Below are 26,513 nucleotides of genomic sequence, written 5' to 3'. Positions count from 1 at the left end.
TTATGTTTTTACCCATTTGTGCTCATAGGATTACACAAAAACTAGTGGCGAATTTTATGAGTTTTTAGACTTTGACGCCTCTCAGAGCGTTGTATTCTCTTCTAACATCAGCTGCTATGGTAGGATAGTCACACGCCTCGAGCGCTTCAATGAACCGCTCTGGCCAGTTTTGTCGCCTCTTTAGACAATCCAGGAGAAGCACCATGCCGTCATGGTTCCCATAAATTTCTCGTTTAGCTTCTATGTTTTCCAAAAATTTGATTTTTTTAAAAAGAAATTATGAAAAAACAAGTAAATTAATTCAAAACTTTGTGACTGAGATCCTTAATCTAAATGTAACAGAAACATGACAGCTTTTTTCAAATTGGTTAGATCTTACTCAATTAAAAATGTCTGACTGAAACTGAAAAATCCAGTATAGAAAAATTTCTATATTACACTGTGTGTTTTTCCAAGTCATCAAATGAAGTTATTAATATTGATGAACCTACCATGTCATAGTCCGTCAGACAAGGCAGGTGGGGCACTATTTCACTCGCGTTCACTGGGGACACTGGTCGGTAAATTCTGCCGCAAGTATCCTTTGTACAGTTTGTTATTGACGGATGACATCTGTGAAGAGTGTGTGGACAAAAACACTCGAAGTCAAGATCTGCCGTAATACATACTTTTAAGGTTGTTTTGTCCCATAAATAATTTTGATATATTTTATTGTCATTTGAAGATTAGTTTTACCAAGTTAATAATTACACATCGCTTCTAACCTCCTAACATCATGCTTCAAAAATGCTACAACAAAATCTAAATGTCTGACTTGTTTCACAAAAGTCTCCTCCTTCCACATTTGCGTTTTATGCTAACCTCGCTTAAAAATCTTGAGTGAGCTGAATCTTTTCAATTTCTAAGTGCATGTCACTTAACTTCAGTGTTGTTAAAACCTAAGCTAACTTAAATTTTTTTAGAAAAGCATGTGCTAGACTTTACAGTGTACTGTCATACACGTCCATCCCTATCCTTAATCACCCTAACCTGCTGCACGTCCTTCCCATCTCAGTCTCTGTATTGCCAACCTGTAGAGATCAGTCTCTCCCTCTTAACTGTCCAACCTAGCATTCGAGTCATCATAAGCCCCTTGTTTGGCCTTTGCTACCTCTTTCACCTTACGCTGCATCTCCCTGTACTATATGCTCTCCTATATATGCACCAATATACACACACAAATACAGTATTATACATATTGTATATATACACACACACATACGCTAAATGTACAAGAATTCATAATCAATTTTATTTTTAAATTTCAGATTTATTTAGGAAAATAATAGTAATAATATGACAACTGGAAGTGCATAATATGTTTCAACTTAAAATGCAATTCTAATTCATGCATCATCAAGATAACACATTTAACCTAAAAGCATCTCTGCAGTTCAAATCCTCTTATAAAAGGGCATAACTCTATATAATTTCTTCCCCTGCCATTGCTTGCACTGACAATAGTATTTATAACCAATTCTCACCTCACAAAAAATGACAGTCAAACATATTCAATTCAAATGAGGGAAAAAAACCTATGGAAAAATAAAGTTTTATCATTGTCAGATACCTATATACATTTTTAATTGTACAACTTTATTATCTTCTGACCTTAAAGTAGGAAACAATTACATTGAATCCTTGTTTTAAAAATAGCAGGAAACACCATTTAAAAGCAGATTATGACAATAGCTCACAGTTGTTACTTGCCTCTTGAAACCACAAACAATGAACCCTTAAAGAATAAGATGAGCCCATGAAAGAACGTAGAGTCGAGGTTTTTCAAAAACTGGAGCATCTGAACAACGCCATGACCCAAACACATTTAGATTATTTAATAATACCGTGTATACTCGAGTGATTTCAGGGAGGAATACATGAGAAAGAGATCCTAGTCTCTCTGGCATGTGTTTGTTAAAATACATTATTGGTACTTATATAGTGACTATACAGTATATGTACAAATAAATACAGACAGTGCACAAACTCTTGCAGCACTCTTTCCACTAGGAAGTCAAGTAAGATGCTGTTCTCTCCTCTAAAATGCACCTCCAGCAGGAACTGAGTCGACAAATCCCAACTGGACAACAGTCTTAACTTGAAAGTGCTCATCAGACAAGCAAAAAAACAAACATTGGTAACACACAGCATCAGTTTACCTTACAGTCCACATATTTGGAACATAAATATCTCGAAATCTCAATCTACTTCAGCCCTAAATTATAACGGTAGTTTTTTAGATTCACCGGGGTACTTCAAAGGTTCAGCAATAAATCATAGTTCAACTTACCAATAGGCTTGCAATTAATGACATGATCAAAGGTCTAGTAAGTCGGCTATTATTACTATGGGTAATTATTAAACCGCTGCCTCATTCTGTCCCAAGGCAGAGTCTACAGTAAGGCACCATATCCTCAAGATCCCTTCCAAAGCTTTAAAACTTAATATTCTTTTCCTTAAAAAGATATCAAAGCTACTCAGTGCTTAAACTTCCACGCCATCAGTAGTGCACAGGCACCCACACCTGCTGCAGTCAGAATGTACTTTGTTTTAGCTGTTAGGTGGTGAGACGATGCCTCCTTTGTATCCTGCAGTGTTTTGATTGAAATGGCAGCAGGAGCAGGCTCAGAGGGGAGGTGGTTCTCACAAGACGGGCTGTTTATGATACCTACAGTGTCGGCATCGTTAGCTGCTAACAGCGGTGCACAGGCAGCCTCCATGGCTGCTTCACTGTTAACGATTTGAGGATGTGGTGTCGAGCTTTGGCCGTCTAGGTTAAGGATAGATGGCTCTTCGGATATTTGCACCACGTTCATCTGCACCTCCTGCGAATCAAAACTCTGACATGGAGACTCGTAGTGGTTTTCCTGCGGATCATTGTGGTTAAGAGCAATTCCGTTCTCATAGCATGGCTGTGCAATGTTTGCATTCAGGGTGGGGGAGTTGACAGCAGAACATGCAGGAACATGTGCTGATGTCACAGCAGCAGCACTCAGTTCCAGGCGACCAGTGTCACCCGAGTAGGGCTCCACCGGTGAGTCGGGTGCAGGATTGGAAGGGCAGCCATTCTCCTGGGACTGGATGGTGATGAGCTCTCCAGGCTTGCTCAGATAAACAGAGCTGTCATCAAAGACAGGGGCGTTGATCCCAGCAGCACCTGGGAAGGGAGTGGCTGTTGGTGCAGCGTCTGTCTGTGGGCCGCTTTCAACAACCTGCAGAAAGAAATATAAATATCAAGTTTACGTTACAAAAAGGCAGCTGGTGGTGTTTAAAAGAGCAGGTCAGCCAGAGTCTAAAATCATTATCTACTAACACATTAGATTTTATAATGTAATGAAAGTCACCAAAAGCCCTGACACCCCAAACTGACTTCCTTTTTAAAAAAAAGACCAATTCGTCACTGTAGCCTCTGAGGAGGCTCTGCTACCTGGAACATGTGAACACCTACCACAATTCATCAAATAAATCCTCTTGGATCTCTGAGCTTCTTCTGAAGAATACTTAAGTACTAAAATGATACCATATTTACCTGTGTGGCAGCCGGTTCAGAAGTCTCCTCAGGGTGTAGGACAGCAGGAAGTATCACGTCCACAGGAGGAGTGGTGTCCTGGACTGGAGGCTTCTCAGGGGTTACCATGAGGGAAGAGGATTCGTTAGTCACTCCGGAGTTTGTCCCAGCTGGAGAGGGAGTCTGTGGTGACCTGAGCTCCGGGGTGATTGCTGTCGGTTGGAGAAGATCTTGGCAGGATGGACTTACTGCTTCATTTTGTTCAGCAGGACCAGTTGGTTGAAGAGTGTCTGCAGAGCTGATTAACGTTTCCGCATTTCCTGCAGTCACCTCATCGGGGAGCCCGCCATTATCACCAGTGATATCCAGGATGACCGACTCTGAGTTCTCCTCTGGCTCCTGGTGAGTATTAACCGCCACCATCTGAGGTGGCGGGGTTGTCAGCACCTCGTTGTATGGAGTTACTGGGGCAGGAGGACGGGTTTCGACCTGAGCCGACTGAGGAAGCTCAGGAACAGGATCGGGAGCGGGAGCTGGTGAGCTCTGGGGGTCTTGTGTCTGCACAGTGGTCTCCAAAGGGGGTGAAGCCTGATCAGTTGGAGCTGGAGCTTCAGCTGGTGGCAGATCCTCACTGTTTGTCACACTCCCTGGGCTGGACACATGACTGGCTGATGGTTCTGGATGGACATGGGCCTGAGTTACAGTCGGAGGGGAGCTGGAGCTGGAATCTAGGACAACACAAACAATACTGGTATTTAAATGTGTTCTGACTGTAGCTGACTGAATCTCCTGGTGGATTGGCTGAGCAGGAAATCATATGGGATTTATGTATTAACTGTGGCCCCTGAAGTTAACAATCAGAAACCAAACAGGAAGTTATTCAATGCAGCACCATGTTGAGTAAAACATATTTTTAAATGTTTATACAATTGTTGCATCTAAAGGTTGTAACAAATAATCTCTGCACCTGTAAATTTAAAGATCCATCAAATAATGTGTGTATCAGTTCTTTTCAATGTTTTTACCCATTTTACCCACATGTTGCTTGTAGGATTACACAAAAACTAGTGGCGAATTTCGTGAGCTTGCTGACTTACTGGTGATGCCTCTCAGAGCGTTGTATTCTCTTCTAACATCAGCTGCTATGGTTGGATAGTCACACGCCTCGAGCGCTTCGATGAACTGCTCTGGCCAGTTTTGTCGCCTCTTTAGACAATCCAGGAGAAGCACCATGCTGTCATGGTTCCCATAAATCTCTCGTTTAGCTTCTATGTTTTCCTAAAATTTGTTTTTTTTTAAAAGAAATTGTGAAAAAAACATGTGAATAATTTGGTACTTTGTGACTGATCCTTAATCTAAATGTAACAGAAACATGACGGCACATTTCAAACTGGTTAGATCTGACTCGATTACAAATGTCTAATTGTAACAGTTTAAGTTGAATTTAGGTACCGGTAAATAAGCGTCAGACATTTTTTTTTCATATCTGCACAAAAAATCCAGTATAGCAAAATTTCGATACCAGACTACGGGTGTTATTACAATATCATCAAATCAAGTCATTAATCTTGATTAGCTTACCTTGTCATGGTCCGTCAGACATGGCAGATGGGGCACTATTTCTCTTACTTTCACTGTGGACACAATGGTCGGCAAATTCTGCCGCAGGTATCCTTTGTACAGTTTGTCATTGACGAATGACATCTGTGAAAAGAGTGGACAAAAACACACAATGAAGTCCAGATCTGCCATAATATATACCCTTAAGGGTGTTATTTTGTCCCAGAAGTAATTTTCACCTATTTTACTGTCATTTTAAAATCAGTTTTACCAAGTTAATTATTACACATGGATTCCAACCTTCTAACATCATGTGTAATGCTGACAATGCTTCAACAAAAGTGACAGTGTGACATCTCCATCCAGAACATATCAAAGTCTCAAGTGGATCCAATTTTTTTTTCCAGATATTGAGACAGACTAAAGATTCAAGACAAAACTGGGAGACCACAAATAAAAATGCCAGAAGCTTTAAGCTTGGATTAAATTGTGCATTTATTTTGTGTCACATGTGTGGCACCTTCAAAGGTTTCTGAGCTGGATTTTATCCAAGATCTGCCATCCACAAAAATTGTCCAACTGCAACAGAACATGGCCTACACTCTAATCCTACAGTGGGCCTACAGTAGCCTTTCCTGTTTGGGATGCAGGCTCTAAAGAAGATGACAAACCGACAGCCGCACCTCAAAATCGTCTTTTCATTGAAGACTGAAGTATGGGGAAAAAAATCTGTCACTACATTTACGTCATATTTAATATGTGTAAAGTTTAGTTAAACTAAATTGTACATTTTGCATCATAGGCTCAGGACAAGATAGCCACTGTTCACTTAAAACATTTGGAAACCACACAAAATTGAAAAAAAAAAAAAGAATTTCTATGAAATTCAAAATATCACAACTGTGGAAATGATTCTATGCACAAATATCAATAAAGTTAATATATATAATTTGCAATATGTGCTCTAGACAAGATTATCAACATTGAAGCTCACCTTTATTTTTTTATTTAAAAGTCAACAGGCTACACTTACCCGAGCATTTTTATATCAGGGCACAATGTGAAAAAATTTAATAATTTGATGCTCTTTAGCAATTTTTACAATGCACTTTTGAATAGCAGTATATGAATAGTTAATGCACCTTCCTAGAGTTTAATACAGCTGAAGTCACACCCTTGCCAAATTTCCTAGCACCATAGGATAAAATCCCCCAAAAAACAATAAGGAGTCTTATTTTTGGTGTCAGGCATTGTGGGGATTTTTAATGAATGACACTGAAACAAAAAAATCAACAAGCCTTCATTTACCCTAAATTATTTTCCTTTTCTTCCGATTTGAAATATTCATTAAAAAAAACTCTTATCCTGAACAGCTGCAACCCTTTTCTTCCCAACTCCTACGTTTCAAGGTCGAGGCCATTTGTAGTTGGAAAAAAGCAAAGAGGCCTTGGCTTGTCACTGATTAATTAAATACAGACTGAATATCTGAACTTCAAATGTGCAGCTCAAATGTCCCACACCAGACACACTCTTTCAGTCCTTCAGGGTCAAAGTTTCTAGCATTGAACACACCATAAGTCCTTGGCTTTGTGTGTACAAAACAACTAATTGAAGCAATCTGGTGCCAATTTCAGTCAGGTGGAACCTTTTCTCAGATTACCTTGACATTGTTGGCTGCATCAAACAGAGCAGCACTTTAAAGTTTAGTGTAAACGGGGGACAGCAGTCAAGCAGCAACCAAAGAGCAAAGTCTCCCTTGCTGTCAGCCAAACCAGGGTTTTACCTGACACTCGCCTGTCTAGGTAGGTGCAGCGTTCAGGCATTAACAGGAATGTGGGAAGTTTGTCCTATTTTCATCCACGCATGTAAGCATAAAGTGATGATGGATTGGAGATTAACATGGCAGAAGTACCTTGAAACGGGGGCGAATGGTGCGCAACGGATGACCTCTAATGTGAAAGCGGCCGGTCACGGCAGCCCTTCACCTGCCGGTCTCCTGGACTTTTCTCCGGATCAACATTCAAGCATAACAGATCTATTTACGTCAAGAGTCTCAAGGTTTAAATAATGCAGGGAAGCTTGTAAATGCTGACAAAGATTGTAGGGGTATTTATAGGAAATCTGTTACGTAAAAAAACAAATAACTTTTCAGGCGTATTGATGGACAAAACCTCTCAATACGGTGGATATTAAAAATACGTCACACACACAAGCAACAAGAATAGCCGATATCCCCTTTTGTTTAGTAGCTATATTTAACTAAATAAAGTTCTTACAAGCCTTACCGAAGCAAAAGCAACTTAGCAATGCCGAGAAGTGTTTCACAAGGATTGATTAAGACTGATATCCATCTGTAAATAAGTGATTTATGATCTGTAATTCACAACGAACGAGGAACTACAAATAAGGTTGCGCCAAATTTCTATGGTAGCTAATGTCACCGCTGCTCCCTGACAGGCTAAGTTACTGTCAACCATATTAATCGGCAAAACACTGAACGTACAGTTACTTTAAGTCTGTTTAAAGTCATGTTGCAAAGTGTAAAGCTCACCTTTCGTGTCTCGGTGTGTCAGTAGTTCGTAACGCCCTGTTAAATGCTATTCCTGCTCACTAATACCTGAGCTGTCTCCTCCACACACATCTGCGCAGCGGTTCCGTCGATGGGCTGGTCCTGAACTCGTGCGCTGCTCTTATTGGTCGACGTCACCGTCAATCAAATGCTGGACCAATAGCAATGGGTTCCTTCTGTTAAAGAAGGGGGAAGGAGTTTAAACGTGACCCTAACAGTGACCTTTGCTCTGATGGGCTGGATTGGATTTCGACTTCTGGTTTGCATCTGTCTCTAATCCCTGAACCTAATCCGTTCACATGCGGGGAAGAGAGAGAGAGAGAGGTGGTGGGGGGGATAAACTGTTCTATTTATGCATGACATAGATGTCAATTTTAAAGTGCAATCCTACACTTTCATCAAATGTAGCCTGCTCCATCTGCAAAGTGCAAAAGGTTTTCTCTTGCTAAGTAAATGTCATGACATCATATCAGCATTGGTTTCTGCAGCAGTAAATAAAACATGACTGACAAAAAGACCAACAGGATTCATGCAATCCGCAGGAGGTGGCAGTTGCAAAACCAGTTCAGCACAATCTTCAGAGGTTGTCAGAAAGTTGTGAGGTTTGTGTATCGTGAAACAAAATCCCATACCGCCGTCAGCATTTATATGTTCTTTGCAAGTCAGCATTGTTTTCATTTTTCCTGCGTGACAGTTCTGAATCGTAAGAAATGCCAAAGCATGGGTGAGACCAAGGGCTCACATATAACACATGTTTATCTCCATCAAGGGTTTGTTTGACTGTATTCAGTTTACAAGAAACTGTCCAGTGACAACATGATAAGATAAATTTAATTAATCCCATGATTTGGAATGAGAGGGTGAAAAAGTAGGTTGCGCAATGAACAGGTGTGCTGTTCAAACGGCATAATAATAAAAATACATGTATGACTTAAAAACACAACCCAACAGCGCCAAATGAGTTAGGAAACAAGTGAAATAATAGAGTATACCACAGGGTGGCGCTATTTACTCAATCACTGGCAGGAGGATTTTACTGCATGTAATTATGCAGAAATGTACATTGTGTGTGTATATATACGGTATACACACACACACACACACACACACACACACACACGTGTGTGTAAATATATATATATATGTATATATACTGTATTAATACCATTTAATCAGGATTTCTTTGCATTGCCATAATCTTATTTAATGCACAGCTGTGATAGCATAGCATGAACATGATCCTAGTGATCTGAATTACCAGAGGATTATGACAGAGAAAAGCATTACAGGGAAAGTTTTTTCATTATATTGCAGTTCTGTTGAAGGAATGTTAATGCTAATAGCTATACTATTGTTACATGCTCTTTATCCTGTGAATGCTGTTAATATTTCACCGCACCACACTTGTTAAATGCTTCAACACATATATTTCAGATACAAAGATGAATAATCGTCTTTACTGAGTTGTGATCACCACGTTCTAAATGGTTGTTATTTGCATTAGTATTTGTCATCTGTTTATGTATGAACATATTTTTGGAAGAAGTATGTGCAACACAGTCAGAAAATAAGTCTGTAGGTTCAGTGTCTGTTCTTGTGCCCCAGGCCATGTGAATCAGTTCATTCTATATTATTTATTCACTGGGTGATTAAAACTGTGTTTCTTAGTTTGTTTCTTAGTTTAAGTCCATGACCTATTCCAGAAACTCCCCTCAGGAGATGTTGTCTGTTAAAGTTGTCGAGAAATTTGGGTAATTTATTTATTTGAGAAACTACAACCCTGTTGTGCATCATCTCTGTAACTCACGTGCAGTGATTCACATCATATCCAACTTAAAGCTGACAAGAAGACTTTGTGCGTCGTTAGAGAAGCCTTTCTCAAACATATTTCTGTCCTGCCCAGTCTGGATGCAATGTGTCATTGTTTTGATCAGTCTATTGGAAAAAAGAGTCTGAAAGAAAGTTTTTCCTTCAGTTACCAGATTAAAAAAGAGGAAAAAACACAAACCTGAGGAGTAACATGAGTTCATAATAGTTGAGATTCATCTCATGCACTTTTCCTATAAAAATTAGTCATTTTATTGCTTCACATGTTATCAATGTGGCCCAGTGAAGACAATCTGGATCAAATAATTAAGATGCTTTAAAGATGCAGTGAAAAATCTTCCGGATCTATATGGTTCTGGAGCTTGATCCACATGGAAATCCTTACCTGTGAAGCAGAAAGGGTCAGCATGCACATAAAAATAATCAAGCATGAACGCAGTAACAAAATAGCATATGTGGATCACAATGATGCTTATAGTGTGTGTTCACAGTTACGGTATGAATGGATTACAGTGTATTCTGGATGTGTGCAGTAAGTTTGATTAATGCATACTCCAGAACACAACCAGGTATGTCTTGCATTACAAAATAATCCACAAACCAACATACTCCAAAATCAATATGATGTACTCCATACTCAGGGTAAATATGGTGTAAATATGTAGGGCAAATATAAACATAATTAAAAAGGAGAGTCAGGAGACATTTAAAAATGCAAATGTGACCTGGATACAGATTGAAGCTGTAGCAGGAAGACAAAGGAAAATAATTATTCCCACTCTTGATGTATTTATTGAACAAAAATTGGAATATTTTACTTCATTATTCAGGTTTATGTATTTTGTTGTTCGTCAGTAGAGCAAGGATTCCAGATCACTTTTCCACTTCATTCAACAAAATTTTTTCCCGTGAAAAAATGAGAGTAAATCATGCAAAATAACAGGTTTGTATGGAAAAGTCATGATTGGTATTGTATGGATTCAGATAATACATAACAGTATATGAGATAATACATGTTCAGAATCATTTAGATGGATCTCATGTGTCTGTGAAAGGTTAGAGGTTATTTGAGATAAAAAAAGATGGATCTACCATGAAATTAAATCATATATTTGGTAAGAACATAAAATACTGAAGATAAACACATGGTTCCAAGTGCAAGGAGTAGGTTTCAAAGGTCAAGGAGCTTTCCAGACCACAGACTAAACAACACCAAACCAGTTAATCAGGTAAAATCCTTCTATGTATCTAGGAACAAATGCTGAAAGCGAGTCCTATTTGACTGAAGTCTGCTTCAAACCTTTCATATCTTGTAGGGCAATGCTTCTTGAACAAGAAGGATGACACAAAAAAAGCCACAGTGAGAGCCTGAGGCAGCAGCAACAATCCATTACGGATGAGTGAAGAGAAAAAACAGCGTGTACATCACAATAAAAGAATGGGACACTACTCTTTTCAGAGGCCTTTAGCTTTAAATATACAGTGCACTGGTAAGAAAAACTGATGAGCAAGGTTCGTGTGTTGGGCCAAATGTTTCAGCACAGGATTTGATTCATTTTGGCAGCGGGAGACGGAGTTTTCAGATCCTTACCTAGGTGAAAGTACCAATACTACAGCAGATAATATGTCAGAATTAGTTTTTAGTGCTTTGATTCAACAGGGAAGTTGCAAATAAAGGGCATCTGAACTGAACAGCAGCCACCCTGGAATTCGGAAACTGGAGGTGGTGGCTGATGACTCTGTAGAGACAGATGAGACTTTAGAAATTATGAAGTTGGTGGATTTGTGAAGAACAGTTGGCAATAGTAAGGAGGAGGATGCACGTGGCAGTAGCACGAGTGAACAAGACAGGCTAGCCAAGAAGATGAGTGGCTCTCTGAACAGCTGGCATTTCAGACAGACCGGCATAATAATAGCAGGATGCTAAGTCTTAGCATGCCTGAGAGTTTTGATCTCATTCCACCATATGGTGTGGATGATAACATTTCCTACCCCATTCATCCTGCATGTACTTCAGCATGAATATGAGCTCCAGGCATGGAAACAAGTGATTCCTTACGGTAAGTGAAGTCACGTCAGGCATATAATCTTTAATTCAAGCGGGCTGTTTTTTATTTGGACCAAACTAATTCAGGACACAGTTGATGTTTCTCCAAACCCATCACTGAAATAAGAAGCTCTCTGACTGGATGAAAGGTGAATGAGATGGTTTTCATTGATATACCGTATTTCACTAGCAAAGACAGCTCCATGTGCAACATGAGAAACAGCAATGCCCCAAAGGCAGTTTAAATTCTTTTATACCAATGTTATATTTAAGTGGCCATTACTCTACATTACATAACAGGCTTCACTATTGTGACACCAGGATGTTACCTCATACTGATCTCGAAGGACATTAAGTATCTCATAAAATCATTGCAGGCGGTTCCTTACATGTGACGGGGGGGGGGGGGGGGGGGTTCATAGGCTCTTTATATTCATTCAAACACAGATGTATGTTTGGATGAGTAAAAGAAGGAACTACATACAACTCTAACCTGATCCTCTGCCAGATACCGAAAGTGTAGTTTGAGAAAACCTCGAGAGTCAATATTTATGTTCTCCTTAAGTTGCACTAATGAAAGTGAACTTATTTGATCAAATTTTTAATAACACATTTCCTCAATATTTTATAGGATGTAGTTTAAAGGGCAAGTCTAATTAGTTTTTTACTTTGAAGGTCAGTTAAAAGCTGAACTAAAAGAAAAAAAGGAAAATTGAATTATCACCTCATCACAGCGGAGGGTCAGCGCTTACATCCTCAAATTAGAGGTGAGGATTCCACCCAAACAGAGCGTGTGATTAACATTAATGCTGCAGCTTCAGAAATAGATTTCATACTAAGAAACTTCAAGTGAATAAATAATGATGGCGTTTCCATTTTGAGGGAAAATGCTCTTTGAAAGTATTTCTCACACCAGGCCTTAAGGTCCGAGGCTGTATTCTGCACAAAATGTAGTTGAGGCTCATTTGATTTGGCCTATTAGGCTAAATAAATTAGATCAACATGACTTTTATTCATTCCATGAAGTGATTATGTGCACATGACTGTCTGGACACTAGTGTTCATTAATGTCTAGTAAAAACACTGAACAGAGATGTGGAGGGGTTCGTTTTGCAGATTTACCTGGATTCCTTCACTGTCTGAAAAGAAATAATGTCTGTTATTAAGTGCGGTATCCCGCTATGACGAAGTCTAAAAAAAACACAAAGCAACCCAAGGCCAGACTCCCGAGACGTCATCTTTTGTCAATGAATAAATTATGTGCAGGAGCACAATCAAGCTGAAACACTTTAATAGAAGTTGCTTTTTTTCCTCTCTTCAACCTGTAACCTTTCTTTTCACTCAGGCACACTAAAATGTCAAATCTGCTGGGGCGTCTGAGCCACGGGCGGCCGCTGCTCCTGCACTCACAGATGTCTAAATGTAGGTTTCTTTTCACCACCACTCAAAGGTTATGCTTTTAATGCAGGTCATCTGTGGAGGAAGGGGTGGTGGATGCTGGTCCATCCGCTGTACATCTGGACAAAACAACGTCATCACTGACAAAAAGCGTTATAATGTGTTATAATGTGTTATAAAATGATGTTTATAACACATTATGATGTAGTTACGAACTAATTTGGAGCCATACTTCATTATAAGTGAGTAAAATTTAACCCTCAGCATTTAAAAATGATCATATAAATGTTAATAAACGGTTTATATCACATTATATTGTAGCTATCACCACATAGGGACTATTTTAGGTGACATTTTATATTCAGTATTTAAAGTACTTTATAAACACGTAATAGAATGTGTATATACAATACTGTCGTAGACAAGGATATGAACCTATGTGAATTTTAACAATTTCTTTCAACTCTTATTGGGAAAAACTTTATATTTAGCTTTCAGGCAGCATATAATCTGTAATTATTTATAATGTACCAATAAGGAAAAACCTTAGGTGTTAATTTGTAGGATTTTTAACAATTATAGCACTTGATATTATATTTGGCACTTTATAATAATGTGTGATAAAGCCTCTCTAAATCTTTCTATGCATAGTGCTGTAAAGTAACTAAATTGATTGAAGTATGTCCTTTTCTTTGAGTATTTACTTCATTCTATCACTTTTTATTTTTATGGATACATCCCAGAAGGAAATGCTGTTATTTATATGCCACAGCTACAGTTATGTACATTTTAATGATGCAAGATATAACCAACAGATAAATTAGGGATGTATTATTTATAGGATGACACCTAATTGAGCCTCAGAGGAAAATTCCCCCAGAAGTATAGAACACAATTAAAAATTAACTACCTGCACCTTCAATGTGACTCAATTATGAGCATATCACCTTTTAATAATACACAATACTCTGGAATTGTCAATCTACATGAGTGTTTTTGGATGCAGGGTTTGGATTAACTTCTCTACAGTTGGTAGATTAATGCTTTGACTTAAAGATCAGAATATTCTGCAGCAGCTTTTCCAACCTGAGGACTGAGGAGTCCTGGTTACTCTGTGCTCATGCAAACTCCAAAAAAAGAAACATAATGCACTTTAATGGCCACTTACTTGATCGAGTTCTTAGTGTTATTATATCTTTGGTTGGCAATGTGCAGATTTCACTGAAATATGATGGACTTGACCTGAAACGTGGATGGATTAGACTTTAATATAGAGAAATGTTTGCACGGTGCACGTTATCTCATAACCTCTTGAATTTAATGGAGATTTGACGTTCGAATTGTATTTTATCCATGATTACAGTGGGTTGAGTCTTTCTATGGGCTTAAAAAAAAGCAGAGCAGAGCATATTTGACAGGTTTTTTTTTATTATCCATGTTATGCGTCACATATACACATAGTATACACAATCACAACAAGCCTCCTGGTGCTCGAGTGTCCCAGTTATTTACATTGGCTTCATGAGTGTACAAACCTGCAAGAAGAAAGGTTGTTATTTATACGTGACGGTGCAGAAACACTGCAGGCAAACACAAGTATTCCAAACAAATAGTAAAAAACATCAAAACATGATCATGTACAAGATAATTTTACATCTAATCGAGCTCACGACAGCAAACAGGCCACTAAAGTCGTTCAACTGGGGTCTGCACGGTGGGTAAAAAAAACAACAAAACTACTATAAACCAGTTGAAAGTAAATTAAACGCTTTTATTACAACATTTTCTCCTCTCTCTCCCACGGAACTGGATCTTGCTCCTCCTCGACGTGCGTATTCCTGCGCCCTGTCCAAAAGTGCTCCACATCTGGGAAGGTCTTCTCCTTCTCCGGTGAGACGGCGTTGGCGACGGCGTTGGCTCCGATCTCCGCGCCGTTTCCATCCGTTTTCGGACACTTGTTGCTGTGGGGCTGCTTTGAGCCTCTGCAGGTGGCGATGTAGCAGATGGTGATCAGTCCTCGGCGCACGTCGTCGTACATGGTCATCAAGATCACCGGAGAGATGGAGCTGCATGCGTAAAGGAGGACTTGCGCGAAGATGATCAAACCCACAGGTGGTGTGTTGTACCCGAGCCTGATCCAGGTGAAGGTCCCCCACTCTGGAAGCAGAAGGAGTCCCAGGGCGCCGCTTAGACACAGCAAAACCAGGGTAACCTTGCTCTGATGCTGAGGGCTCGGTGCGTGATTCACCGCAGAGTGCAGCGTTTTTGTGTAGTAGGCGAGTGTGAAGGTAACCGGCACGACGTAGGTCGCAGTTGGATAAATCTTGTAGAACAAACTCATGAAGTCAGACGCGCACACTGGCATGTGAGAGACGCAGATGGTGTCGCGGCCGTGCTGGACCAGAGAAGCGTAAAGCATCTGGGGGATCGGAAACATCATGGAGACAATCCAAATGAACGCCAGAGCTCCGTGAATCCATGACGGGCTGTAAGGGGGCACGGCAGCTGGAGAGCTGGGGACAAACGTGTGTTTGGCTCTAGTGGTGGCTGCAAGGATTAAAGTTTTTGCAACCACGCATGAGTGCTGGAACCAGTCCGTGGTGCTGCAGACAAAAGTCCCCAAGGTCCAGGTCTGCTTGTAGTAGGTGACGGCGCGCACCGGTGCGCACAGCAGCAGGATCGCCAAATCCGTGGAGGCAAGAGAGGCGAGAAGGGCTTTTACCTCAGAGCCCTTTCCGTTTCTGAAATCACGGATGAAAATCAGCAAAACTAGCAAATTTCCAACTGCTCCAGACACGCAGATTCCGATTAGGATGACGGGCATGGCGGTTCTGGTGTCATTCCCCTGGAGAAGTTGAACTCCTCCAATGAAATCATAAAAGGAGACATTTGCAGGTCGATCAATATCCATGTTTTGCCTTTAAAGTTAGACCTCAATAAATAAATTTCAGCAAATGTCTTTTAAGTCGAATTCAACTTTCCCACAAAAAAAATAATAAAAAAATTTAAGGTCCTGAGGAGGTGAAATGAAGTCGGAGGAGCTGTCCAGCGCGACGCGCTTCCGAAACACTCTCAATGGGGTCGCGATGGCATCAGCAAGTGAGTGAGCAGCCTAGCAGGTAGGCTATTTCAAGAGCTGCCATTTAGTATCGTCAAGCACTCACGTCATTTTATCAGCGTGGCCCCAGGCGGCAGACAGCCCAAATGTGAGCGCAGCGTGATGTGATTTACATTTTACATCTGACGGCTGGCGTGACGTCTCAGAAATATATCACAAATCAAAAGTAGTCATCTGTATAATTGCTGTTATCTCTGTAGATTTAAAAAAAAAAGAAAAAAGCAAACGTAAAAATGTGAATGTATGAATCGGAATTTTGATTTATTGTGGAATCATTGGGGGTAAAAACACTGGATTTTGTGCAGCCATATGAAATTTTTAAAAAGGCATACAATTACCCTACAGGGACAACTAGGTATCTTTAATGTCTTTTCACTATCAAATATATTTTAAAAAAATGTTTCTCTAAGATTGCCTTCTTAATTTTACACTCAGAAACATCATTTTAAACCATGTCAGCTCCAGCCACGCATTAATCCGGCTCAGATGTCCATTTGAGGCAAAAATCAGAAAAAAATAAATAACATTTGGCAAACTGAGGATTAAACTTTGTTTTTCTGGACTTTTAAAACACTCAGAGACGTTTAAAGTGCATTTTAATGCGACTCCCTCTTCTTTTTTGACCACAGCCTGGTTTAAATCGGACTGCGGTCCCTTTATAATCCTCCACTATTGTGGAGCTCTGTTTACATATTTTTCGTAGTCCGGTTATGTCGCACACATATTACGTCAACAACATTTAACACAGCTGGCCTGCTTTACTGTCACGCGGGTGTCTGCCGACGCAGTTATGTTACAACCAGTGACGTGCAGTCAGGGGATCATGAAAGCAAAATGTTTGCTGTATGAACTAAATTCCCATAATTTAGCTAATGTATATAATGCACAGTGTTTTTTTTTTTGTCAACAGCTGTATGTGTGTCACACCTTTATTGAGTTGAGCAGTGCTGGAAGCGCTGGGAAAAGGCACAAAGTGAGGCACGCAGTTCTCCTGCCTCATGGTAGAGGGCGCTGGTGATCCCAGGGATTCGGCAGAGGATTCCTCTTCCTCAGCAGAAGAAGAAGTGAAATCAAAATACAGTACTGTACAATCTATAGTCAGGGAGTCAAGTGCAGCCATTCCTTTGTTTTCCGCTCGCCTTGTCTTACTATAAAAATGGAGGATTACATATCTCAACTCACAATCTTTTTGATGCTTTTGTGCAGAAGGAGCTGCGCATGGACTTCATTTATAAGTCAACATACATATAAACAAACATGTGAGTAGCAACATAACGTTTTTTATCAAAAATGCGTGCCTGTGGGTCTGAGAGGACTTTAAATGTCACCTGTGCTGTATGCCGTGCGTATATGGTACATTTGACAATAAAGATGACTTTGACCTATTTGCCTTTGACCTCTTACAGCTTGTATGTGTAAATAATTCTGTTATTACACTTGAAACATAACCCACTCACTGTTGCTAATTAAATGGTGAATAAGCTGTGATGTACGTTCATATGTTTGTAAATCTGATAATGATGAAGTCAGAACCTCACCGAGTGTCACTGCTGTGGACATTGATTACCAATAACCCTTGTCTGAGGTTGACAGTGACTGACAGATACAGTAGTTTTTTGTTGTGGTCAAACTCATTTCCAAACTGTAAGCTTTAATGTCTTTAAATGAATCTATAATTATATAGAGATCACCGAATGAGATATTTTATACATTAACCCATGTTGAAAACACTAATTATTATTGTTAGCATGATGATACACTTCCACTTCAACTGTGATTGCATATGGAGTCTATTGACCAATCAGAGGCCATGTTGTGACGGCGCTCATTCATGAGGTTATAACCTACTGTAGGGTCTTTATAATGCATTACAAGCTGTGTCAGTAGTATGAAATCTCCTGTCTCCTCAGTGGTTATGCTTGCCACTCCTGTCTATCCTGTTTTTATCACTGACCTACTGAGGACTATTGTTTCCATGTCAGGACAATATAAAACTAAATACAGTCAATATTTAGGATTTTCTTTAGAGGATTTTCAATTATATGTGTCTGTTATGTGTTTTGTCCAGCAGAGAGCACTGACAAGTTTCTTATCTCCATGTCAATTTTGTAAATAGTTTTAATTAATTTTCAAACCATGAAAGACACAGACCTAAAATGTACTTTCAATTTGTTTGTTTTTTAAATTATATTTAGCTCTCACAGTAGTGGCACATGTGCTGTTCTTTAAAAATAATATTGTCCTGTGTGAAAGTAATGTCATCACAATATCCTTATTCTTTATCAATGCATTCATTTAATTGTATGAATTAAAAGATGAGTGAGTTAATAAATATTCTAACTTCAATCAAGAATTTAGATTAATTAGAATTTACTCATATTTACAAACATGTAGGTGAATTAATACCCTACTAACAATGACAGATTTACTGTAAACCTGACATCTTTGTGAAAAAGATGGAATTTTTAATGGAATATCAATGTTCTGCTAAAATTTTTATATTTATCTACACAAATCCGACCACATTTAATTCAGTATATAAATTCTCCTGCTAAAGGAAGCTGTCTGATGATGATCCAAACTGTCATGGATTCACTGACACTGACGCTGACATGTGGATCAGGTGACATCTGTCACCTTACACACCAAACAAAGCCGGTATCTGGGTCACAAATACATAGATGAACAATATTGTGTCCCAGTTTACCGTTCACACAGTGATTCAATCATTCAAATGCGAATCAAGTGCACTTAAATGACATTTCAGGTTAATTATGAGTCTGATGCGACCCCAATGCATCAGTTTGTGATGCGGGCGGTGAGTGAGGTGTGTTTACTTGACTCGGGGAAAAAAAAGCATCCGGATGATGATGAGGAGGAAGGAGGGAGGGTGAGTTTGTGGGAGGTGGCGATGGGGTGTTGTGGTGTGCCGAGGTGAGGGTGCCCACTCAAATGCTGTCACCACCTGTAAGAGGGCTGGTTGCTAGGCGACCGCAGCCATCATCACAGTATGGGGTTAGAAAGAAGAGGCATCGTGAAGAAGTAGTGTGAAATATGGATGGATAGAGAGGCTCTCTAGCTTCAGATCTAATCAGTGAATAGTGCCACTGCAGAGCGGAGAAGGCTCTAGTGGTATTTAGAGAGATAATATAATATCATACAAGCAGCTGCAGCTCCCAGGGTGGGTAATAACCAGAGATAATTGATATGTTATGGGCTGTGCAAGACTATGAATAGAAGTCAGCTCCTACTGGTTTCCTCACTGGAAAAGTACCACCGTTACATCGTTCCTGCACTCAGAACACCCATATCTTGATTTTCTTCTGCAAAGATGCACTTACGATTTGCGTCCTGACAAATGCTACGACATATTCTCATCAGTCCAGGTTTAGGAATAGTAGAAAAAGGCAGAGTTTAAGTGGATGGCAATACACAAAATGCACAATAACGAGAAATAAATTGTCCAGATCTGTTTTGGAATCAATTAGCATTTTAGCATTAGCAGAACAGAACTAGCAGGTGTGCTTTAAATGGCTTAGTCTCATAAACTGTGGGTGTGAGTTATTCAAACAAATCAAAAAGTTATTATTAATCCATTTCAGAGTCGAAATCACTTGAAAAAATATTGCGTTGGGTCTGAGTCTGTCAGTGGTGATTGCTATCATCGCTTAAAAGGTGCATTAATGTGCTGTAATTGCCTACTGTGCATCATTTAAAAAGATGAAGTTCTCATCCTGGAACATAACAAGTCTCTCTGCGGGGTCTTGTGAGAATGAAAGGTTCATTGTTTAATCGAACGGACGCCTACGTGTTGTTTTGTGTGTGTGTGTGTGTTTTTTCTGTCAACCCAAACCAAATGAGACACAAGTGTTGATGTCTGCAACTTTATTTCCTTTTTCATCCTTGCATCCGTCTCTGCGTCCTCCACTGAATCAGTATTGTGTGAGAACTGGATCATTCCCTTCAGGCTTTTATAGAGGCAGAGAAGGACAAAACAGCCAGAGATAGGACGGGGGAGAGCATGAACAAAAGCCCAGAGCTCAGTAAGCGTCTAAATGAACTCTGGTAATGTTCCCTTCGGATACTCCAGAGGAGCCACAAAGATAAAGTACTTTTTCAACCACAGGGATCTTTAACACAAGAAGCAAATCTTGGCGTGATACTTTTTTTTTTGTCCCGAATCTCTTGATGCAGAAAAGCTTTTACAGTAACAAAGAAAACAAATGCAGGTTTTCATCATAAGTGGAGGGGTCAAAAGGTCTCCTCAGGTAACCGAGCTCATATCCTCCCTGTTGTTATCAGAGCGTCTCATTATTGATGTTATTGCTGAGAAGCGATTAGCCTTTTTGTTGTTGCTATCGCCGTCTTGTTTTACAGGCCCGCTTCCATCAAATGAGTCAAAAGATGGAGAGCAACGGCCGCCGGCATCAATACGAGGCCAGATTGACGGTTACCACGACAACCTGTGGATGGAGAAGGCTTTTGCTGGCGGAGCTGCACCAACTCGTCTTCGAGCGATGGATGAATGGACGGGTGTCTCCTCTAGACCCACTTCATATTCACGGCTTTGCATTCAAGATGAGCTTCTGGAAGTCATCGTCACGTCTGCGAGTTTGTTTGTTTCAGGCGTCATGCAAAGGGTAAATGGCCCCCTCAAGCAAAAGGGCAGACTCCCGCCTGCACAAGAGCAAATAATTAATGTCAGGAGGGAGATGGGGAGAGGCGGGAGATGTAGCCATTTCTTCTTCTTCTTTTTTTTTTAAAATTTTTTTATTACTTCACATATAAAAACATAAAAACCTCCAGACCTACACAACTGGGAGCAGACTGTATATGTTAAAGATCTGATGAACATTATTCCCTTTTAGTGATTTTATAATCAGGCACTGCTAGATGCAGGTGAACGTGGCCTCTGAGCGCTGCCTGCTGCGTCTCCTACTGCCTGCTGCTATGACCGCTTATGGCATGAACATTAATAGGTCGACTGAACTCCCACCACCCTGCAGGAATACTCAGTTACAACTATAGGTTATTATGATATGATCATATGTTGGTTTATTGATTGTTTTGCTCCCCAGTGAGAGATTAAACTCCTATAGTTGATAATTCTTCTGTAATTTTACCCAAATGGGTCAAAATTCAAAAGTTTTTTGTTACATTGCAGTACAGCTGAAAATTTTAAGAGTGATTGAGTAGAAGGTGACACACCATTACTAGTTCAGTTCAAATACTGGAAGAAGTAGAACTTGATTTTCAAAATACAAGCCAAACGAATCACAGTAGAGAGTTTTTTTTAGAATTTTAGAATTTATTTTAGGGGCGGGGTGGGAAAGTGTGAAAGTGTTATCCCCTGTGGTGAGAAGATGCCGACGATTTTCATCGCGTCATATCAGCGATGAATGAAATGTTCTATCTGCAGAAGGAGAATAGCGCCGCCGTGTGGTAGAACGGGAAACAACACCTCTTCTGTCGTTCATGCGTCATCGCTCTTTCTTAAACATTTTAATATTTGAAACAAACTGCACACATGAATGAAAATATACGATACAATGAAATTATACACCGTACATAATATAAGTTATAAGATACTGATGCTGGCAACACACTTCGTCTTATTATCAGGGTTTAATAAATGAGCACAGAACATGAAGATGTTTCCATTTCTACCTTCATTTTATTTCTATTCCTAACGTTTTGTATGACAACAGGATTTCTTTTTCTTAATAAAATATCAACGTTGTGTAATCAACAGCAGGAAGGAGATGACTGTTGAACTAAAGTCAGGCGCTGCAGCCTCTGAGCCACTAGATGGAGACTTTGACATGTGACATGTCCACGTTTGACAGAGTGAATGTCAATCAGATTTTTATTGTTTTGTTGTCGTGTTGAGTATTTATTTATTTACTTATTTAGCTGGCATAAACTAGACAACAGCAAAAGCACCTAAAATTATTTTGTGCAAGAATATGGTGTCTATGGTAAAAGGAGTGATGATGCAAAAACTTGCGGTCCTGTGTTATTAAGTATATCCTGCAGCCCAGACTGATCCCATCTATCAGTAGTTAGGCTTAAAAGAATAAAATCTTTCAAATGAACACGGTTACAAAACATCATAAGAGTAAACCTTGCAAAGACGAATATATTATCATCATCATCGGCATCTCCCAGAGGTTAAATAACAAGGTCTGGTTTAAGTTTTCATGACAACAGCAATCTAGATTATTAATATTCCAGGGTTTGTGATATTTAATTGAGGTTTGCTTCTGTTTGAGTGTGTTGATCAATGCAGAGATAACCTCTTTGCAGGATTGTTTTTATTTATCTCCACCAAAAGGAAACCTAGCTCATTTAAAGACTTGTGAATGTTTGACATGTGACGTCTGTCAAACTCTTTCTCATTCATCTCACATTGGTATCTCGCAATCACCAAATCGTCTTCATCAAAACTACTTCAAAACATATTTTTGCAAGAACGAGTGTTTTTGCATCTTCCTACCCATTTTTAAAAAAAATTAAAAAAATGTATTTTTAACTCACCATGGAGCCTCCGGGTTTGGAGTCATTTTATGTTGGTTTCATGAACAAAAATCTCCATCTCTCTTTGTAGTTTCGAAGATCACTCCATTGCTGATTCGTTGCGAATCTCCAGAAACATTTTCTGAACTAACGTACTTTTTATCAGCATGGGGTTGATAAGCAAAATGTTAATTTTGGGGTCTGCTAATCTAACTTTGTATAAATGGAATCATTTGTTAGTGCAGTGAAGGTGAACTAACAACCAAATTACGTGTCATTTTTGGCGCTAAGAAGCTCCTCCAGGAGCTGAAATAGCTCCTTCACGCAGTTCCACATACAAATGTATTAATAATTAGTTCAAATGTGTTTCTGGCGGTGTTTCATTAAACCGGTGAAAGAGGAGGAAAAGCCTGCAGCGGCGGCAGCCGGCGAAAGAAGCTAATGTGTCACACGCTAACACACGTGCAAGTCCAAGTTATCAAAGTTCAAGTTAAATGCACGCAATGAGAAAACAAATACGTTTTGTTTATGAGGCTGTGCTGTGGGGAAAAAAAAGCTGTTTTTATTTAATCTAGATGACTTGTATGTTCCTGCCTTTATGCACACGAGGCCCGGCCCCACGCTAATCTTGTTCTCCATCGGCCCCTGTGCATAATGAAAAGGGGCTTATCATGATGCTGGCCTCAGGGTGACGTCGACTTTCTCCATTTCCGCTGAGAATAAGGTGAATGCCACTTAAACCACGTGACTGGCGGAAATCTCCCCGGACCTATAGGTGCCATCGCCGGCTGAAATGGGAACAATAACTCAGAGAGAATAAAATGAAGAGTTCAATTGGGAAGCGATTAAAATGAATAGAAGCTTTGACCAGATAAGACACATACCATTTCCTCATCTATTTAACATTCATTGAATTGAATAATCCGGCCTTATTATCGTAAATAGTCTGCATATTTACCCTGAATATGCTAATTTATGTTTGCTGCAAGCCCTCTGTGATTTAATAATTTTTCCATCAATATACGCCAAGCTCTTGCTCATATGGCTGCTTCTAAAAGAGGAGTGGAAAGAGAGAGAGAGAGACCAGAGAAAGGGATGAACAGTCATATAGTGCTCATTGTTTCTGTAACTTTTCTATTCTTTCATTTTTATTTTATTTTATTTTTTTGCACTTTGCCCAAGGCCAACCGAGTTACATTTCAATCAAAATATTCATTGTAAAGTCATTATCCCAAACTAGGCCCCCATAATTGGCTGTCATTCTGCATAGTGGTGGCACTCTGGCTTTAGGGCAAATGACTGTGGTCTTATCTTTCACTTTTAAGGAAAAATAATGGACAATTTATCATTAATCTTCTCAGGGAAATAATAACAAGTTAAATGTCATTCCCTGTGTCGTGCCTTACAAATAAAATTATGTCGCTCAGGGCCTGGACTGATCACCGACTGACCTCTCCTCTTCACAGAAATGGTAGAGGAGACTTTTTGCTCGGGAATCATTAATATCAGCCCACTGAAAAGAAGGAAAAAATACAGGTTTTTCTGTGCGTCACTGGTTCGATTAGCTGTGAAAAGTTTTCTGTTTTGGTTCCCAGTTATGCACAAACTGCTCAAAGGCTTCACAAGAAACTTAGTAGAAGGGTTGTTCATGAATCTGTTAAATCTAGGAGTAAATCTGGAATTGTGAATTTTCTCAACTGTTTTGAACATGAAGATAAGAGTCTTCTTAGTCTTTCTTTTTTTAAAAGCCATTCTTGTCAAAAAAAATAAAAAATTCAGAAGAAACAAGAATCACAAAAAATTAGATCCACTTAATACATTTTTAAATTCAAGTTTAAAAAAACTGTAGTAATGCCGATGGGGCAATTCAAACATGTGTTCAGCATGGTAATGATAAGTTATGATTGACAGTAAAATATTTCGATAAATAAGTATAAGTATTTATAGTAGCATCACGTTTAAAAACTCTTAAAGCAGCATCAGCAAACATTTTTGTTCTTCTCTTCTTAAACAGAAGAAGCAGTGGATCTGAGGCGTAGCCATGTGGGACACCATGTGGTGTCTCATTAGCACAGATGCTAAATGTGGTGCCAATGCATTTTTATTATCACTGTTTGGTGAGTGACAGAAAGCAATAGCTAAAAAATAACAACAATTATTTGAGACGGTGGCCTGCTGAAAGTCTAAACCATAGACAAAAGGCACTATAAAGCCACAAACTAATAGTGTAGTCTGATCTTGAATGTCACTGCCTCTTTTCATTGGTGTTTGATCTAGATCTCAATCCTTGGAAAGTTCAAAACCTGTGATTTTGATCCAAATCATACTGGATGCAAATAGCTTTGAAAGATGAATTTAATAAAACATAAAAGTCTTGAACTTTTCAATCCCAGATGTTAGGTACGAAGTTTGTGGCGCTTGTAGTTATAACCCAACAATCTTTCTTTAGTCAGGAACATCTCAGGCTTTTCTTCACAGAATCATCCTGGGCAAACGTTACGGCGTTCGTTCCGAGGGGCCTCATCAGTAAACAATATGAGACAAATGGCGAAGTGAAAGGTTGACATCAGCAGAGGACGGCACTCATTCCCATTCGTTTATCGGATTAGGCTGCTGCGAGGAGGACGAGGTGGAATGACTTGTTTGGCATTCAAAGGCAACTGTGGCCCAAAGAGCGCCTATTTAAACAAGGATCAATTATCAATCAGTCTATAGGCGAGGAGCGGAGATTACCACAGCGATGGCCGTGTTGACAAATAACCGGCCAGATCCTGTCAATGAATGCACACGGACAAACGCCTTTGGCTTTGACACTGGCCACTGCTGAAAGTCAGATTAGAGCCCATCTCATCAGCAGATTAGAGTGTTTATGTCTGATATCATTTCAGATGCGTTCATCCCCGCATGGTCGATTATGTCTTAGTTTACGGGGCCATTTGCCACTCTTTTTGGACCATTTCCACACATTATACATTTTTTATAATGTATAATGTACACGTTACACATTCTAATAACTGTTGCAACATAAACAAAACAATCTCTGTATATATCAGGCATGCAAGACTTCATTCTTACACTACTTTTTTTTGTTTTTGTGACCTAGATAAGCTAAAATAAATGCATGTTGAACTGCAAGGGTGGTGAAACGAGGGCACGGAATGACAGAGCTTCTTCTTTTCACATGCGTGTAATCATCGGATGCAGCCGCCGGGTCACGGATGTCACCGAGAGCAACAGATGAAGGTTCGTACGAACAAATGTTGCTGTTTGCTGATGCTACAAATGAACTTCTCTCTTCTATAAGAGAATGGTATCATAACGCTCTCACAATGTAGGTAAAGGCGCGGTGGGTGGCGGGGTGGGGGGGGTTGATATTGTTCTGCTGCATTCAGGAACGCATTAATGGCAACTGGTCAGCCTGTCTGTTTGGAGGGCAGGTTGAAGGTTACGTGGGGGGCCCTTGGAGTGCAAACAGTCCCGCGTAATCCCGACCCGCCCTTTCTCCTGCAGCCGGGAGTTGACCGTGACGGTTAAGAACCGCCATGGATCCCCGGGCACGTCTGGACGCCGTCAAAGTCGAAGGGATGGTGGCAGACGGTCCTGCCGGGTGGGAATGTGGAGGAAGCACAAAGTCTCGGAAACACACATTTTTGACAGTGTTTTGGTTGTTCTTAAAAGAATCCAATCAAATCCACTCTTTTAAAGCCAAACTCTGATTCTCTTTACCATCGGTCATTTGTTCTCGCACTCGGTCCAGACGAGGGTCCCTCTGCTCCTCTGGCCTCGTGACCTGCAGGGGGTCAACGAGAGCAGCTTTACAAATCCTGACTTTATAAAAAAACACTGCAAGAAGGTCCTCATGGGAATTAACCCTACCAAGGCAACCCCAAACAGTAAATTACAGGGGGCTTACATGATTCCTGCCTTCCCC

At 39.9% G+C, this 26,513-nt stretch overlaps 2 protein-coding genes across 3 annotated transcripts; both read right to left on the bottom strand.

Annotated features, from left to right (window-relative positions):
- Positions 1-1,294: 1,294 nt before the first annotated feature.
- On the bottom strand, positions 1,295-7,767 carry mavs (mitochondrial antiviral signaling protein). Of its 2 annotated transcripts, XM_068338666.1 has the most exons (6): positions 7,659-7,735; positions 7,020-7,142; positions 5,129-5,251; positions 4,645-4,825; positions 3,569-4,275; positions 1,295-3,251 (listed from the first exon to the last, which is right to left on the bottom strand). In XM_068338666.1, exons 3-6 carry the CDS (start codon positions 5,249-5,251, stop codon positions 2,517-2,519), a joined length of 1,746 nt encoding a protein of 581 aa, XP_068194767.1. In that variant the 5' UTR covers positions 7,020-7,142; positions 7,659-7,735; the 3' UTR covers positions 1,295-2,516. The 2 variants fall into 2 exon arrangements, with proteins under 2 accessions (XP_068194767.1, XP_068194766.1); XM_068338665.1 differs by lacking the exon at positions 7,020-7,142 and having other exon boundaries at positions 7,659-7,767.
- A 6,672-nt stretch (positions 7,768-14,439) lies between these two features.
- LOC137611416 (G-protein coupled receptor 151) lies at positions 14,440-15,859 on the bottom strand. The gene has a single exon (XM_068339601.1). The coding sequence runs from the start codon at positions 15,857-15,859 to the stop codon at positions 14,723-14,725; it is 1,137 nt and encodes a 378-aa protein (XP_068195702.1). The 3' UTR covers positions 14,440-14,722.
- Between the last annotated feature and the right edge of the window lie 10,654 nt (positions 15,860-26,513).

Source organism: Antennarius striatus, chromosome 17 (genome assembly GCF_040054535.1).
Source record: "Antennarius striatus isolate MH-2024 chromosome 17, ASM4005453v1, whole genome shotgun sequence".
NCBI classification, from domain to species: domain Eukaryota; kingdom Metazoa; phylum Chordata; class Actinopteri; order Lophiiformes; family Antennariidae; genus Antennarius; species Antennarius striatus.
Note: the sequence above shows the minus strand (reverse complement) of the source record. Positions and strands in the feature narration are given on the sequence as shown.